Source organism: Pseudophryne corroboree, chromosome 9 (assembly GCF_028390025.1).
Source record: "Pseudophryne corroboree isolate aPseCor3 chromosome 9, aPseCor3.hap2, whole genome shotgun sequence".
In the NCBI taxonomy this organism is placed as follows: domain Eukaryota; kingdom Metazoa; phylum Chordata; class Amphibia; order Anura; family Myobatrachidae; genus Pseudophryne; species Pseudophryne corroboree.
Genome location: NC_086452.1, coordinates 128,102,616 through 128,120,579, shown reverse-complemented (window position 1 = coordinate 128,120,579; position 17,964 = coordinate 128,102,616). Strand labels below are relative to the sequence as shown.

The 17,964-nt window shown below is 48.5% G+C and overlaps 1 protein-coding gene across 1 annotated transcript in view; it reads right to left on the bottom strand.

The window, feature by feature from the left end:
* LOC134956785 (uncharacterized) overlaps positions 1–17,964 on the bottom strand; it is a 149,779-nt gene that overhangs the window by 11,135 nt on the left and 120,680 nt on the right. The window contains exon 17 of the mRNA XM_063938739.1: positions 1,846–1,881. Within this exon, the coding sequence (XP_063794809.1) occupies positions 1,846–1,881 (36 nt within the window). The remainder of the gene's footprint in view (positions 1–1,845; positions 1,882–17,964) is intronic.

Here is a 17,964-nt window from a genome sequence, read left to right as displayed (position 1 = left end):
GAACTGGCAGCTTTTTCAAGATACTGAAAAAGCAGCAAGTACTGAGTAGTGAAACGCGTTGATGTACCTACCTATACCCACCCACTGGATTGTGCAAGTTACCTGAAGAGTCTGAACCAGCTTTCAGATTTGTTAGAGGAAGTAACAGCTTGCTGGGGATTATATGAATTGGACATCCTTGCTTGGATCTCACCATCAGATGACACCACATTCACCTGAGGATTCTATATCTATATTTGGCCACAGAAGTATACACAGGTACAGGCACATACAGGACTGTAAACTAATTTTCTATATACAGAAGTGACCATGCTCATCTAACTGCAATGCGGCATGCTGCATCGTGTGCCAGGCTGCAACTATTCACAGTCAGCAATTGCTGCAGCTATATCTGTATATGGACAGCCTTATGGATGAGATATCTGCTCATATTATTGATATATTAACTTTTGTTGTAATTGTATTTTTTAGTTTATGTTATTCTTATTTTTTATATATTAGACATAATATTATCTTCATCCAAATAATATGCAATTGTTTTTAACTATTTCATATTTTGTTGTCCTCTCTCAGTGCCTGCCTGCTTGTGTGTGGCTGGAGCAAAACAGCAGCCTCTGGGTAGATGAGAATGAAGGGATCCCTTGGCTGAGAGCCATGACAATTGCACTCTCATCCAATCATTGATCAGATTAATGATTTTGATCGGCCTTTGAAATTGACACTCAAATCAAAAAACCATGAGATCTGATACAGAGAGGATGATAATTTGCATTGTTTTCTGAACCAAGTCAGGCAGAGAATTTTGAGTCCCGGCCTTGATCCACTCATATAGGGTAAATTTGGGTGGTCTCGGATCTCTGAGAATCTAGCCTGCTCATCTCTACTTTATATTCATGCATTTGTATATACCAAATCAGGGGAATGAAGAAGCTCTGTTAAGTATAATTTTATATTTTACTTACATCACTTAATGCTATCCAAAATTAACTATTTATCTTTATATTGTCCTTATATTTCCATCAGTGTTATTAATTGTAGTTGTAAGACCACATAAAATGTAGTATCCAGGTGGAGGAATTCGATTCCAAAGAGCACTTGATATGGAACATGGAATGTCCTGTTTCTGCACTGGAGCATGTAGATGGCCCATCCAGTGCATTGGAGCATGTAGATGGCCCATCCAGTGCGAATGGGTCAGAATGACCCCCACAGTCATGGCCCATCTGAGTTAGCCTAAGCTTACTCAGAATGTGCGATGAAGCTCCTCTGCTGGGACAATGAAATCTGCATAAGAATATCCAGGCCCTGGACTCGACACACATTACGAAACTGAGGCAAGATGTCTTCGTTTTGGAAAATGGATCTCATCACATCGTCCCCGCCCCCCTCCCATCCCCCCCAAACATGACTGAAATGCTGTGGCTTTGGATAAATGTGAGAGATCTCGCAGACAGTGATTCACACAGTCACACATCTTCACCTAGTCTCCGCTCTCAGGAGATGCCTTGAAAAGCAGTTCGTTTTTCATGGATTTGATTTGCAAGTGCTTGTTGAATATACATTTGAGATGTTTTTTTTTTTTTTTCTGCATCCTTAATGGAGGTGAGTCTCATGTACAGTAATTAACTCATTCAATAAGAAAGATGAGTGCAATTAATTGTTCATGCAGTATATGTACAAAAAAAAGCTCAACATCTGTATTGCAGCACAACAGACACAAGAAGACTCAGTTCTGGCTGGAGATAGGAATGTGGTTGGATCAAGGCATGTGTAACTTGGTGACAGCATGTTCTAGGGGCATAGTAATTTTACATATCAAAACTAAGATGTATCAGAATAGCTTACCGTGTTGAAAGACTCAGTCTCACAGCCAACAGTGGTCTTAAAAATAGAAAACATTAATAGAAGTCTTTAACATTTTACATGTATTTATGTTGTCTACAGATTACAAAGATTAAACATGGTGTTTGCAGAAGCATTGTTACAGCAGATTCACTAAGACGTTATTATACCAGTGGCGCACCCAGGGGAGGTTTCTGAGTACCCAGAAACCCCCTCCACTTAAAAAAAAAAAAAATGTTTTTTTTTTTATTAAATGGGAGCATGAGTATTATTAATGGCTGTCTAGCGTCCTCTGCAGCCTGATGTCTTCCTGGTGGCACTTGTAAGTGCTTAACAAAAGTTTACTTTATTTTAATTATAGTACATATACAGTATATCCATGTGCATACATAGATACACATGTATATACATACATACTCTATATATAGACACACACACACACACACAGATATATGTGTATATATACGTGTACTGTATGTGTGTATATATATATATGTGTATATATATATATATATATATGCATGTTTAATATGCTATGTATATATGTATGTGTGTATATATATATATATATATATATATATAATATATATCCAAAGTAAGCCCTGGCACTCCTCCAAATAGCTGGCTGAGGTGCCCTTCCTTGTGGACATGCCAGTCCACCGACATGCACCAAACGAAAACAGGTGGCACTCTCAGACTTGTAAATAGGTGGAAAACGCTTCACCCCGTGAAGAGTTTTATTGAAAACGACAGGTAACGTTTCTAGGACACATCCCCTTCCTCTGAAGAAGGGGATGTGTCCCCGCAACATTACCTGTCGTTTTCAATAAAACTCTTCACGGGGTGAAGCATTTTCCACCTATTTACAAGTCTGAGAGTGCCACCTGTTTTCGTTTGGTATATATATGTGTGTGTGTGTGTGTGTGTGTGTGTGTGTGTGTGTGTGTGTGTGTGTGTACACACACACACACACACACACTCGTTTTACGGATCCAGCATTTACTGGGTCACCTCAGTCCCCACCCCCGTGATTGGCTCCACCCAGTTCTGGAAACCCCCCCATGCAAATCCTGCGTTTGCCACTGTATACCCAGACTGATTACCATTGGACCTAGTGTAATTTTTGTTGAGAAATAGCGCAAAAGAGTGCTGTTATCATAGAGCTTTGCCCCATTAACTTCAGAGGTTACTTTTTTGTTGTAATTTAAAAATAAATGGATTCCATTTGTATTACATCATCAGTTCCAAGGATGTGAATTGCCAAAAAAGGAAATGTAACACTGTTGTGTACAATGTTTGTATAATAATAGCACAGTGTTTGTGACATTGGGTAAACCATTCATTTTAATTATCAATTTTGATTTGTAATTTCTAGTTGTTGTTGTAGGCATGTATCAGTTTAAGACCATCTAGAATGTCCTACATCTAGATAATAACTCATTAGATCACAGTTACTCAGTCCCATTGACAAGTTCATGTTTTCAATTTTTTCTTAGTTATATACAGTTAAAAACATTATTTTTTTCAAAAAGTGCCTCTTCCTTTGCCCCTAACAGACCTTAAAGTAATCTGTGTGTCCCTTCAAAAATTAAAATAAAAATTTCACCATCATATATTGCACTTTGAAAAATGTGCTACATATCTGCTAAACTGACTACTGGATTTATTCAGCATTAAATATATCCAACTTAAATGTATGATATATATTAGCATAAATAGCAAAAGTAAAGGTTCAAAAAGAGAATACACTTATGATACATTTTTATCTGTTCACAATAAGGTCAATTATTATCATGAAATTCATTGTACAGAATTATTGTTCTACATCAGAGTGTCCAAGCTGTGGCCACTGCGCTACATTTACCTGATTTTAGCCTAATAACCATTGTCTTTTGCAATTAAGGATACAGGGCCTGATATAGAGGTGGACTCTATTTGCATTGCTGCAGCGTCTTTGGATGCAGCAGCTATGTGAAAATATGCTAATGGTATAGGAGGCATCTAAAATAAAAGACATCTTCTGCCGGCATTGCTGATCCGAGTGCTGCCACTTTTTGCAGCCCGTGCAATCAACTTGACGCCGCCTATGGGAGAGTGTATTTTTGCATAGTAAGGCTGCAAATGCTTGTGCAGCTGAGCTATGCAAAAACATTTTGTGCAGTTTCTGGACTTACTTACCCACTGTGATGACTTCAGCCTGTCCAGTCCCGGAATTGATGTCAGACACCCGCCCTGCAAACACCTGGACATGCCTGCATTTTCCTCACCTCTCCCAGAAAACGGACAGTTGCCACCCTGGAATGCCTTCCTCCTGTCAATCTCGATGCGATTGCAGCAGCAATCATTTTCTCCTACAATTCCATCGCTGCGTGCCGTTCTCCATCGCTGGGCAGTGATGCACCTGTACATTCCGAACCTGTTCGCACAGCAGCAAAAAAAGCTGCATGCGAATGGGTCAGAATGACCCCCACAGTCATGGCCCATCTGAGTTAGCCTAAGCTTACTCAGAATGTGCGATGAAGCTCCTCTGACAATTAAATCTGCATAAGAATATCCAGACCCTGGCCGCGACACACACTATGAAACTAAGGCAAGATGTCTCCGTTTTGAAAAATGGATCCCATCACTTCGTTCCCCCCCAAACATGACTGAAATGCTGTGGCTTTGAATAATTGTGAGAGATCTCGCAGACAGTGATTCACACATCTTTAAACATTGGATTTATGGTAAACCATCAGATTTGCATACAAGTCTGAATCAGGAACATAGTCAAAAAAATACACTTTTAATGACAAATCCATCCATCCATCCATCCATCCATCCATCCATCCATCCATCCATCCATCCATCCATCCATCCATCCATCCATCCATCCAGGTCCTTCTCAGCAGTTATTTATTCTCACCCAAAAAGCTGAATCTGAGCATGCACTACTGTAGGCAAAGGCTGTCTGTAGCCATAAGTACAGTATACTAACAAAGGGAATAAAAGGATGTGCTGAGTTACATCTTGTTGCGGCATTTGGGCCTCTTTAACACTACTGAATTCCAAGGTGGAGATATGGATGGCTAAATAACAACTGAGAAGGTCCCATTATGTTGCCATTCATTTTATGTATAGCAATATTACTCATTGTGATTGCTGCTGTTTTTACTTTTGTTACATTTTTATTTATTATAGATACATTTTTATGCTCATCTCTTATTTTATATGCTTGGTAACACTATTGGTCTAGCACTGCAAAAATATATGTTGATGGATAAGCTCCATAGGCTATGTATGTTAGCAATTGCAAATTTCCAGTCCTGCTTCACCCATTTAAAAATCATTGATACACAGGGGTTAAAGTGTGTGTGTGTGTGTGTGTGTGTGTGTGTATGTGTGTGTGTGTGTGTGTGTGTGTGTCATGCTGTTGCGGCTGCTGAAGTGAAGAAGAGCCATGAAGAGGAGTAGGGGGGTGACAAAAACACTAGCACTGGCTCCGCTTAATGTGATGGGATGGGGGGGGGGGGGGGGGGCGTTATGGTGGCATGGTACCACCTCTCCAGGATCACGTTATGCTATGTTGATACATATATGCTTTAGCTGGAGGATACCTTCATTCTGAAATGCCTAATTCAGAGTTAATTGCAGCAGCAAATTTGTTGATCAAAACCATGTGCACTGCAGGGGGGGGGGGGGGGGGGGGCAAGATATAACTTGTGCAGAGAGAGTTAGATTTGGGTGTGGTGTGTTCAAACTGAAATCTAATTGCAGTGTAAAAATAAAGCAGCCAGTATTTACCCTTCACAGAAACAAAATAACCCACCCAAATCTAACTCTCTCTGCAAATGTTCTATCTGCCACACCTGCAGTGCACATGGGTGGTCATTCCGAGTTGTTCGCTTGCTGCTATTATTTGCAGAATTGCTAATAGGCTAAAATCCGGCAGTTCTACGCATGCGTATGCACAGCAGGGTGCACGCGCTAAGCAATTTTACACAAAACTATACTATTTTACTCACGGGCGAACAAAGCTTTTCAGTCGCTCTGTTGATCGGAGAATGATTGACAGGAAGTGGGTGTTTCTGGGTGGTAACTGAGCGTTTTCCGGGAGTGTGCTAAAAAACACAGGCGTGCCAGCAGAAAACGCAGGAGTGGCTGGAGAAATGGGCGAGTGGCTGGCCAGACGCTGGGCGTGTTTGTGACATCAAACCAGGAACTAAACGGACTGAGGTGATCGCAATCTAGGAGTAGGTCTGGAGCTACTCAGAAACTGCAAGGAAATACTTAATAGCAGAATTGCTAATCTTTCGTTAGCAATTCTGCTATGCTAAGATACACACCCAGAGGGCGGCAGCTTTGTGTTTGCATTTCTGCTAAAAGTAGCTAGCGAGCGAACAACTCGGAATGACCACCTTCGTTTTATCCAACTGCTAACAAATTTGCTGCTGCGATCAACTCTGAATTACCACCATTGTTGTTTCTAGAAACACCTGCACAGAATTTGTTGTGGAATATATCTTAAACCATCCACTGAGTAAGAAACAATAGTTTTGCTTTTTGGTCTACTAATTTGGCTTTACAGACCTGAGTGGAATTATTTGTGCTAAATTGAAAGTAGTAACGGCCTAATTCAGACCTGGTCGCACGCAGACAGTTTTTTGCACTGCTGCGACCAGGTAATTGCCGCTAACAGGGGAGGGGGTAAGCGCATTGCTGGGGTGTGAACAGCTGTGCAGAGAGATGCACAAACAAAAGTTTGTCCAGTTTCAACACAGCCCAGGACTTACTCAGCCGCTGCGATGATCCCGGCTGCTGTTGACGTCAGGAACCCTCCTCCGGAATGGGTGGACATGCCTGTGTTTTTTCCGACACCCCCAGGAAACGGTGAGTTGCTGCCCAGGAACGCCTTCTGCCTGTCAATCTTCTTGCGATCACCCCCTTGATCGCTTTTGTCATATAAACCGTCACTGTCCGGACACCCCCGTCGCCACACAGCGACGCGCCTGCGCATTGCGGTCTGCACGCATGCGCTGTTCAGACCCGATTGCAGGGGTGCAAAAAAATGCAGCATGCGATCGGGTCTGCATGACCCCCTATGCCTCTAGCTTTTACCAAGCACTCCTATCATTTATGTGCAACAATATTTTTATCTATATATGCAGCCAGATTTGCCTGCTGTATTCTTTAATGGGCCCTACTCACTTGCCGAGGTGCCCGACGGCCGATACGGCCGACGAGCGACCCGGCGGCGGGGGGGGCAGTGACGGGGGGAGTGAAGCTTCTTCACTCCCCCCGTCACCCGGCTCCATAGACGTGCAGGCAAATATGGACGAGATCGTCCATATTGGCCAGCATGCACAGCCGACAGGAGACCAGCGATGAACGAGCGCGGGGACGCGCATCGTTCATCGCTTTAGTCTCCACACTGAAAGATATGAACGAGATCTCGTTCATTTATGAACGAGATCGTTCATATCTTTCAAAATATCGGCATGTGTGTAGGGCCTATTAATCTTCAATATTGATACAAATCTATAATCCAATTATCGCCAGTTTTAGCCACCCCTGAAGAAGTCCATCTGGCTGAAACTTGTAGGGTCCCTGCACATAGGGGGTAATTCTGAGTTGATCGCAGCAGGAAAGTTTTTAGCAGTTGGGCAAAACCATGTGCACTGCAGGGGGTGGCAGATATAACATGTGCAGAGAGAGATAGATTTGGGTGTGGTGAGTTCAATCTGCAATCTAAATTGCAGTGTAAAAATAAAGCAGCCAGTATTTACCCTGCACAGAAACAAAATAACCCACCCAAATCTAACTCTCTCTGCAAATGTTAGATCTACCTCCCCTGTAGTGCACATGGTTTTGCCCAATTGCTAAAAAATTTCCTGCTGCGATCAACTTGGAATTACCCCCATAGTTCCCAGAAGAGCAGAATGTTATCCACCTATGAAGCTCATACCCCTGAGAGTAAGAGGTGTGATTATAACCCCCATTTATCTGTTAATTGTGGAATACTTGCAGCCTATTGTATTGTGATATTTTATCTTTTATCTTTTACACTTTTATGTAAATAAATGAACAATTCCTTAAGATCTAATTGTATTACTGTTGGGTGAAGAATATTGCTAAGAGAGTATATCCATTCTTATTGTTAGAATTATTATTTTATGATCCAATAGGATCATCCTGTCAAGGGATTTTGGTTACCTATCTTACACTAGCGACGCTGTCACTACTCTCTTTATCTACTATTTTGGTCCTTGCTAACAAGAGACTGTACTGTAGGTGCAGCTTGAAGTCATTGGTGCAAGATAAAGGCATTGTTTGTGTTATATAATCACATGCTTGTGGCAGCACTCCCCAAACAAACAATAACTGTCCTGGTGCCCTCCTAGGTACCTCTTTACACAAGGCACATATATATCAGCAGGGGAGTCAGAACATTTACAGGTTGGGGGAGGCAAGAAAGATTCTCATTTTGGCGCCCCTGTGGGCGGGGCCACTGGGGAGGAGGAGGCAGTACTACCAGGACAAAAAGGAGGCTGCACCACGGTGGGGAGGATACATCTCTGTGCAACCCCCCCACGCGACCCCCGCACTCACACATCACCCCCTGGCACTGTCACTACAATGCTTCTTAGGGGAGAAAGAGAGAGAGCGAGTGGAGTGAGAGAGAAACAAAGAGGACGTCAGGGAGAGAGAGAGTGGGAGTGAGTGAGCGAGAGAAAGAAGGGAGAATGAAAGAGGTGGTATCAGGGAGAAAGAGAGGAGCGAGAGAGAAAAAGTGTCAGGGTGAGAGAGCAGGTGTCAGAGGGGATCCGGTCGAGAGCCTGGCAGTCAGAATACAGACGCCGGAATCCCAACACTATTTGGAATGTCGACACTGAAATCCTGAATAGGGTCTACAGCCCGGCCCTGGTATCCCGACAGCAGGATCCAGAATGCTCATCCACCGCCACACCGGAGATGTAAGCCACGGAGCAAGGGGTTAGGCTGTGGGTGGAGGGTTAGGTTTAGGTTGCGCCCTGGGGAGGTTAGGTTTAGGCTGCAGGGAGGGGGGTTAGGTTTATCTGCTACTAGGGAGTGTTAGAGTTAGGCTGCGGATGGGGGAAGTGTAGGTTAGGGCTATAGATAGGATGGGCTAGGAGGCCAGGGGGGGAGGTGAGTAAACTTTCCTTCCTCTGCCGGGATACTAACTATAGGGATGCCGCAGTCTGACCACTGGCATTCTTGGCCACTGGCAAATTAATTCCAACCCTGTCAGAGGGAGGGAGAGAGAAAGAATGGGGAGCAAGAGAGAGTGTCAGGGAAACAAAGACAGAGATACATAGAGAGAGAAAGAGGTGTCAAGGAGAAAGAGGGAAAGACAGTGTCAGGGAGAGAGAGACACTACCTGAACATCACAGCTACAGGTCTCTCATGGAGGTGTGGCTTCCCATCATCAGGCCATGCCCCCTAAACAGCCGTGATTCGTGGCAGTGCTGAGTGTTCTGGTGCTGGACGTCTTCCCTGGTAAGGGGGATGAAGGGGGACGACGACTAGCGCATAGCCCCTGTGAACAGGGGTGTAACTAGAACTTTGTGGGCCCCATAGCAAAATGTTTAAGGGGTCCCCCAACTCAGGTCTCCAGAGAGAAAGAGAGAGAGAGTGACTACAGGGACATAGACATAGATACAGAGAGAGTGGCTGCAGGGACATAGATACAGAAAGTGTCGGAAGGAACAAAGAGAGTGACAGCAGGGACACAGAGAAAGAGCGGCAGCAGGGACAGAGAGAGAATGCCGACAAAGATATAGGGACAAAGATAGGCAGCAGGGACTTTGGGACAGAAAGAGACAGCAGGTGAATAGAAACAAAGAGAGGCAACAGGGACGTAGGTACAGATAAAGAGGCAGCAGAGACATAGGGACAGAGAGAAGCAGCAGGGACTTAGTTAGGCACAGTAGGGACAAAGAGAGGCTGCAGGGAAGTAGGAACAGATAGAGGCAACAGGGACATAGGAACAGAGTGAGGGGCTGCAGGGACATAGGGACAGAGTGAGGGGCAGCAGAGACACAAGGACAGAGAGAGGGGCAGCAGGGACCCAAGGACAGAGGGAGGGGCAGCAGGGATGTAAGGACAGAGGGAGGGGAAGCAGGGACGTAAGGAGAGAGAGAAGGGCATCAGGGATGTAGAGACAGAGAGAGGCAGCAAGGACGTAGGGACAGAGAGAGGCCGCAGGGATAGAGAGAGGCCGCAGGAGTATAGGGACAGAGAGAGGGGTAGCAAGGATGTAGCAACAGAGAGAGGGGCAGCAGAGTTGTAGGGACAGAGAGAGGCAGATATGATGTAGGGAGAGATAGAGAGAGGCCGTAGGGACAGATAGAAGATGCAGGGATGTAGGGACAGAGAGAGGGGCAGCAGGGATGCAGGGACAGACAGGAAAAAACACATACATTGGACTCCACAGGAAAAGAAAACACATACATTGACCTCCACAGAAAAAAATAATACATATACATTGGCCTCCACAGGAAAAAAAACACATAAATTTGTGTCCATAGACAAACACACATTGCTCCCTACAGGAAAATAAATCACATTGTTCCCTACAGAGAAAAAAATCTAAATCACAGTGAAAACAAAATAACATTGCTCACCACAGTGGAAAAAAAATCACATTACTCCCCACAGTAAAAAAACAAAAACATTGCTCCTTACATGGAAACAAATAACATTGCTCCCCACAATGAAAACAAAATCACATTGCTGCCCACAGTGAAAAAAAAAAACATTGCTTCCCACATCAGAAAAAAAAAATTGCTCCCCACAGTGAAAAGAAAAATCACATTGCTCCCCACGGTAAAAAATATAAAATAAATCACATTGCTCCCTACAGGGAAACAAATAACATTGCTCCCCACAATAAAATCAAAATCACATTGCTCCCCACAGTGAAAAAAAAATCATTGCTCCCCAGTCAGAAAAAAACATTGCTCCCCACAGTGAAAAAAAAAAAATCACATTGCTCCCCACAGTAAAAAAAAAAAAATCACATTGCTCCCTACAGGGAAATAAATAACATTGCTCACCACAATGAAAACAAAATCACATCGCTCCCCACAGTGAAAAAAAAAACACATTGCTCCCCACAGTGAAAAAAACTCACATTGCTCCCCACAGAGAAAGAAAATCACATTGGCACCACGTGTTGGGATTGTTTTGCCGGTGGTTGGGATCCAGAAGGTCAGCATACCAACCCCAGGATCCCGGCTGCCAGAATGCCGTCGTGAGGGGGCGAGTGCAACGGAGTCATTTGCGGGCTCGGTGGCTCACCGCAGGTTCTATTACCACTCTATGGGTGTCATGGACACCCACGAGTGGGAATAGGCCCTGTGTGTCAGCATGAGGATCATTAGCACAACCAGCGGTCGGGATTCTGGCATCGGCATCCTGACCGCTGGGATCCAGACCGCCAATCATGTGACCACATGCCAGCACCAAATCACAATGGCCACACAAAAAAAAGAAAATAGCAAACATTGTCCCCTACCTGTCGGAAGAAGGGCGCTGTCTTCCCTGTCCCTCAATGGTGTGATTGCTTACAGGCATTCAGGCTTGTGTACAGACACACTGGTAAAATGGCAACATGGCTGTGAGTGGAGAAAGACCAGGATAGGGGTACTGATGTGGGGAATGGATGAGTGCTACAGATGGGAGGGGGGAGCTGTAGCTATGAGGGTAAAGAGACAACAAGGAAAGGAAAACTGGTGTGGATGACGGGGGAGGTGAAGGTGGGTGGGGGGAGTTTGGAGCCATGAGGGGGAGAGCACAGTAAAGGAGTACTATTGTGGGGGAGGGGGATGCGTGGGCTGCAGGTGGGGGAGGGGTCGGAGTGTGGAGCCATGTGGAGCACAGTACAGGAGTACTGGTGTCGGGGAGGAGGGGTCAGTGGTGCCACGGGTGGGGGTACGAGTTTGGAGCAATGATGGAGGAGAGGACTGTACAGGAGTATTGGTGCGAGGGAAGGGGGGTCGGGGATTCCGCGATAAGGGGGGTTGGAGTCTGGAGCAATGAGGGGGGAAGAGCACAGTACAGGAGTACTGGAGTGGGGAACGCAGGTGTGGGGGGGAAGAGTTTGGAGCCATGAGGGGGGATCGTGGGTGCGGTCTACTGGTGCAGGGGAGGGACGGGAGTGTCTTGGTTGGGGAGGGAACAGGACAGTACAGGAGTACAGGTGTGGGGGAGGGGGTGCCACAAGTGGAGGGGTTGGGGATATCGCGGTTGGGGGATAGGAAAGTACAGAAGTACTGGTGTGGGGAAGGGAGTGCTGTGGGTGGGTGGGGGGTCGGGGATGCTGCGGGTGTGTTGGGGGGGAGGACAGTACAGGAGTACTGGTGTGGGGGAGGGAGTGCAGCTGGTGGGGGGGTTGGGGATGCAGCGGGTGGGTGGTTGTTGGTCAGTACAGGTGTACTGGTGTGGGGAAGTGTTGCTGCGGGTGGGGTCAGGGATGCCGCGGGTGGGGGAGGACAATACAGGACTAATGGTGTGGGGGAGGGGATGCAGCGGGTGGGTGGTTGTTGGACAGTACAGGAGTACTGGTGTGGGGGAGGGGGTGCCGCGGGTTGGAGGGGTCGGGAATACTGCGGGTACGGGGGGGGGGGGGAGGACAGTACAGGAGTACTTGTGTGGGGGAGGGGTGCCGTGGGTGGGAGGTGGGGTCGGGGATGCCGCGGGTGGCGGGGGGGAGAGACAGTACAGGAGTACTGGTGTGAGGGAAGGGCTGCTGCGGGTGGGGGGAGGACAGAACAGGAGTACTGGTGTGAGGGAAGGCGTGCCACGGGTGGGGGGTCGGGGATGCCGCGGGTGGAGGGGATACAGTACAGGAGTACTAGTGTGGGGGAGGGGGTGCCTTTGGAGGGGGGGTGGGTCGGGAATGCCGCAGGTAGGGGGTAGGACAGTACAGGAGTACTGGTGTGAGGGAAAGGATGCCGCGGGTGGGGGGGGGGACACAGTACAGGAGTACTGGTGTGGGGAGGGGGTGCCGCAGGTGGGGGGGGGGGGTCGGGAATGCTGCGGGTAGGGGGGAGGACAGTACAGGAGTACTGGTGTGGGGGAGGGGGTGCCGCGGGTGGTGGGGGGGACAGTACAGGCGTACTGGTGAGGGGGAATGCGTGCCGCGGGTGGGGGGTCGGGGATGCCACGGGTGGGCGGGACATAGTACAGGAGTACTGGTGTCGGGGATTGCCGTGGGTGGGGGGGGGGGTCGGTAATGCCGCAGGTAGTGGGGGATGACAGTACAGGAGTACTGGTGTGAGGGAAGGGATGCCGCGGGTGGGGTGGTCGGGGATGCCGCAGGTGGGGGGGGGGACACAGTACAGGAGTACTGGTGTGGGAAAGGGGGTGCCGCGGGTGGGGTGTGGCAGTACAGGAGTACTGGTGTGAGAGAAGGCGTGCCGCGGATGGGGGGGTCGGGGATGCCGCGGGTGGAGGGGGACACAGTACAGGAGTAGTGGTTTGAGGGAAGGGATGCCGCGGGTGGGGTGGTCGGGGATGCCGCAGGTGGGGGGGGGGGAACACAGTACAGGAGTACTGGTGTGGGGAGGGGGTGCCGCGAGTGGGGGGGTCGGGATTGCTGCGGGTAGGGGGGAGGACAGTACAGGAGTACTGGTGTGGGGGAGGGGGTGCCGCGGGTGGGGGACGACGACAGTACAGGAGTACTGGTGTGGGGGAAGGCGTGCCGCAGGTGGGGGTCGGGGATGCCGCGGGTGGGGGGGACACAGTACAGGAGTACTGGTGTGGGGGAGGGGGTGCCGCGGGTGGGGGGGGGTGGGAATGCTGCAGGTAGGGGGGGAGGACAGTACAGGAGTACTGGTGTGGGGGAAGGCGTGCCGCAGGCGGGGGTTCGGGGATGCCGCGGGTGGGGGGACACAGTACAGGAGTACTGGTGTGTGGGAGGGGGTGCCGCGTGTGGGGGGGGGGGGTCGGGAATGACGCAGGTAGGGGGGGAGGACAGTACAGGAGTACTGGTGTGAGGGAAGGGATGCCGCGGTAGGGGGGGGGGACACAGTACAGGAGTACTGGTGTGGGGAGGGGGTGCTGCGGGTGGGGGGGGGTCGGGAATGCTGCGGGTAGGGGGAGGACAGTACAGGAGTACTGGTGTGGGGGAGGGGGGTGCCGCGGGGGGGGGGGGACGACAGTACAGGAGTACTGGTGTGGGGGAAGGCGTGCCGCGGGTGGGGGGGTCGGGGATGCCGCGGGTGGGGGGGACATTGTACAGGAGTACTGATGTGGGTGAGGTGGTGCCGCGGGTGGGGGGGGGGGGTGGCGGTAATGCCGCAGGTAGGGGGGGAGGATAGTACAGGAGTACTGGTGTGAGGGAAGGGGGTGCTGCGGGTGGGGGGGGGGGGGTCAGGGATGCTGCGGGTGGGGGGGGGACACAGTACAGGAGTACTGGTGTGGGGGAGGGGGTGCCACGGGTGGGGGGGTCGGGGATGCCGCGGGGGGGAAGGGGACACAGTACAGGAGTACTGGTGTGGGGGAGGGGGTGCCGTGGGTGGGGGTGGGGGGGCAGTACAGGAGTACTGGTGTGAGGGAAGGCGTTCTGCGGGTCGGGGGGTCGTGGATGCCGCGGGTGGAGGGGGACACAGTACAGGAGTACTGGTGTGGGGGAGGGGGTGCCATGGGTGGGGGGAGGTGTCGGGAATGCCGCAGGTAGGGGGGGAGGACAGTACAGGAGTACTGGTGTGAGGGAAGGGATGCCGCGGGTGGGGGGGGGTCGGGATGTCGTGGGTGGGGGGGACACAGTACAGGAGTACTGGTGTGGGGGAGGGGGTGCCATGGGTGGGGTGGGGGGGGGGTCGGGAATGCCGCAGGTAGGGGGGGAGGACAGTACAGGAGTACTGGTGTGAGGGAAGGGATGCCGCGGGTGGGGGGGTCAGGGATGCCGCGGGTGGGGAGGGGACACAGTACAGGAGTACTGGTGTGGGAAGGGGGTGCCGCGGGTTGGGGGGGGTCAGGAATGCTTCGGGTAGGGGTGAGGACAGTACAGGATACTAGTGTGGGGGAGGGGGTGCCGCGGGTGGGTGGGGGGACAGTACAGGAGTACTGGTGTGGGGGAAGGCGTGCCGCGGGTGGGGGGTTGGGGATGCCGCGGGTGGGGGGGGGCGGGAATGCCGCAGGTAGGGGGGGAGGACAGTACAGGAGCACTGGTATGAGGGAAGGCATGCTGCAGGTGGGGGGGGGGGTCGGGGATGCTGCGGGTGTGGGGAGGACACAGTACAGGAGTACTGGTGTGGGGGAGGGGGTGCCGCAGGTGGGGGGGTCGGGGATGCCGCGGGGGGGGGGGGACACACAGTACAGGAGTACTGGTGTGGGGGAGGGGTGCCGCGGGTGGGGGGAGTCGGGATGTCGCGTGGGGGGGACAGTACATGAGTACTTGGGTGGGGGAGGGGGTGCTGTGAATGGGGGGTCGGAGTTCGGAGCCACGATGTGGGATATGAGATTACAGGACTACTGGTGCTGTGGGGGGGGGGGGAGCTGCGGAGGGGAGCTATGAGAGGAGATCCGATATAGGTAACAGGAAGGGTACAGACTGGAGGTGGGCGGTGACTGTGAGTGATTGATCTGGGGAAGGGTCAGCCCCAGGCCCAGACTGGATCAGACATTGAATAAGGAGGGAGGCGACCTACACCTCTGGCTCCGCTCCTGACGGTATTGGAGGCGGCCGCTGCGGAGGACAGGGAGGGAGAGTGGATCGCACCCATTACCTCTGCCGGGTGAGAGACTGAGGCTGAGCTGCCGCTGCTCAGTCCCTGGTTTGCACGGAGGTTGTGATGTGCGGTCTTTCAACAGATCGCACATCGCTTCTCCTGCATGTTGGCGCCTCTCGTGTTTGGGGGGGGAGCAAGCTGCCCCCTTGCCCCCCCTGTTCCGAAGCCCCTGTATATCAGTGACGTGCGGTGGGGTGAGGCATAGCCTTTCCTGTCATACTTATGTTTAAACCAAAGTTTTGACTGCATAAAATATATTAAAAATAATAATTTGTTTGAAATATCTTCTTTGCATTATTCTAGTAATTTTTATAGCCCAAACTCTGGAGTAAAAAGTCTATGGCAGGTGAGGCAGTGCCTCACCTGTGTATCCTTTTCACACATCTCTAATCAAAACTCACCAGATTTCCAGGAGTTTATAATGCTGCACCTATGTATAATGCCCAGATGTACCCTTTGGCTCATATATTGCATGTAAATCTGGCTCTGGAGTTAGTCAGTGCTTCCTGAGACATTTAGCTCACCGCACGTCACTGATATATATATATATATATAGATATATATATATATATATATATAGATATATATATATATATATATATATATATATATATATGGAGTAGTGGTAGTATGGCGCCACAGGTGTATGCGAATAAAGGTGAATAAAAATATGTGAACAATTGTGGACACTCCTTAGAATATTTAAGGTGTCTGCTATCCCCCAAGTAAGTTCAGGCAGTGATAAGCTGCCTTAGATTTATGGATAGAAAAATGGGGATGGGGGCACCAGCGACCAACGGTGTCAAAAATAAATCTAAAAATATTTAAAAAGAAGTGGCTGGATACGTTTTTAAGATTAAAAATTAAAATTACATTTATTTATAATGAGAGTTAAGATATCAAATAAAAATGTAGAGTAAAATGGCATAAAAAGAGAACTGGAGGAATTGAAATAAAGTAAGAAAAAGTACATAAAATAATGACAATAAAAAACATAAAAAATACAGAGTGTCAAAATCTAATACAATAAAAGAATGGTGCTTATCTTTTAACTGACCCTCCATTTTTAAAAGATAAGCACCATTCTTTTATTGTAATAGATTTTGACACTCGGTATTTTTTATGTTTTTTATTGTCATTATTTTATGTACTTTTTCTTACTTGGGTGCCCCCATCCCCATTTTTCTATATATATATATATATATATATATATATATATATATATATATAAATAAAATTTCCGCAACTGGTTTTATTTAGAGATGAGTGGGTTCGGTTTTACTCGGATTTACTCGGTTCTCAATACGGCATCTTATTGGCTCACGGACGTCATATGTTTTGGATAGCCAATAAGAAACATCCGGATAAAACCGAACTGGCATTAATTCTAGTGTTACATTCGAACCCGCTCATCTCTAGTTTTATTTGTTTTTAAACACTGCATTGACTTTCGTTAACACATAGGAGTCAAATTGCTATATGCTATATAGCCACACAGAGGCGTAGTGTGGAGACATGACACCCGGAGCAGGGCCATGTCACGGCGCCCCCACCCACCACCACACATACATACATACATACATACATACATACATACATACATACATACATACATAGATTCACACACATTTAGGTACAGACATACTGTACATAAACACACACACATTACACAGATATATACACAGATATATACACACACACACACACACACACACACACACACACACGCACACACACATATACACACAGATATACATAAACACACACACACATATACACACACACAAAAATACACAGATATACACAGACATACTGTACATAAACACACACATATATACACACAAAAACTCACAAATATACACACAGATATACAGACATACATAAACACACACATTTACACAGATATATACACACACAAGCACAAATATACACACATATACTGTATACTAAGACATATACACATAAACACACACATACATGTATACACATAAACACACATATGCACACAGACATACTGTATACACACATTTACAAACAAATTTACACACACAGACATATACACATAAAAACACACAGTATACACAGTCATAAACACATACAGACATATACACACAGTCAGGGCCGGCTCCGGGGTTTTGAGCGCCCCGGGCAGGCGATGGGGGCGTGGCTTCATACAGGGGGCGTTGTCACTTACGCCCCCTGTACAGTAGTAGCGCCGATGAAAGATGTGCGGTGCGCGATGACGTCATCGCGCACCGCACATCAAAGGTCCTCTCCACGAAGGGGAACTAGACGCTTCGTGTCTAGTTCCCTTCGTGGAGAGGACCTTTGCTGTGCAGTGCGCGATGACGTCTAGTTACCTTCGCGGCGGGGGACAGCGGGGGAC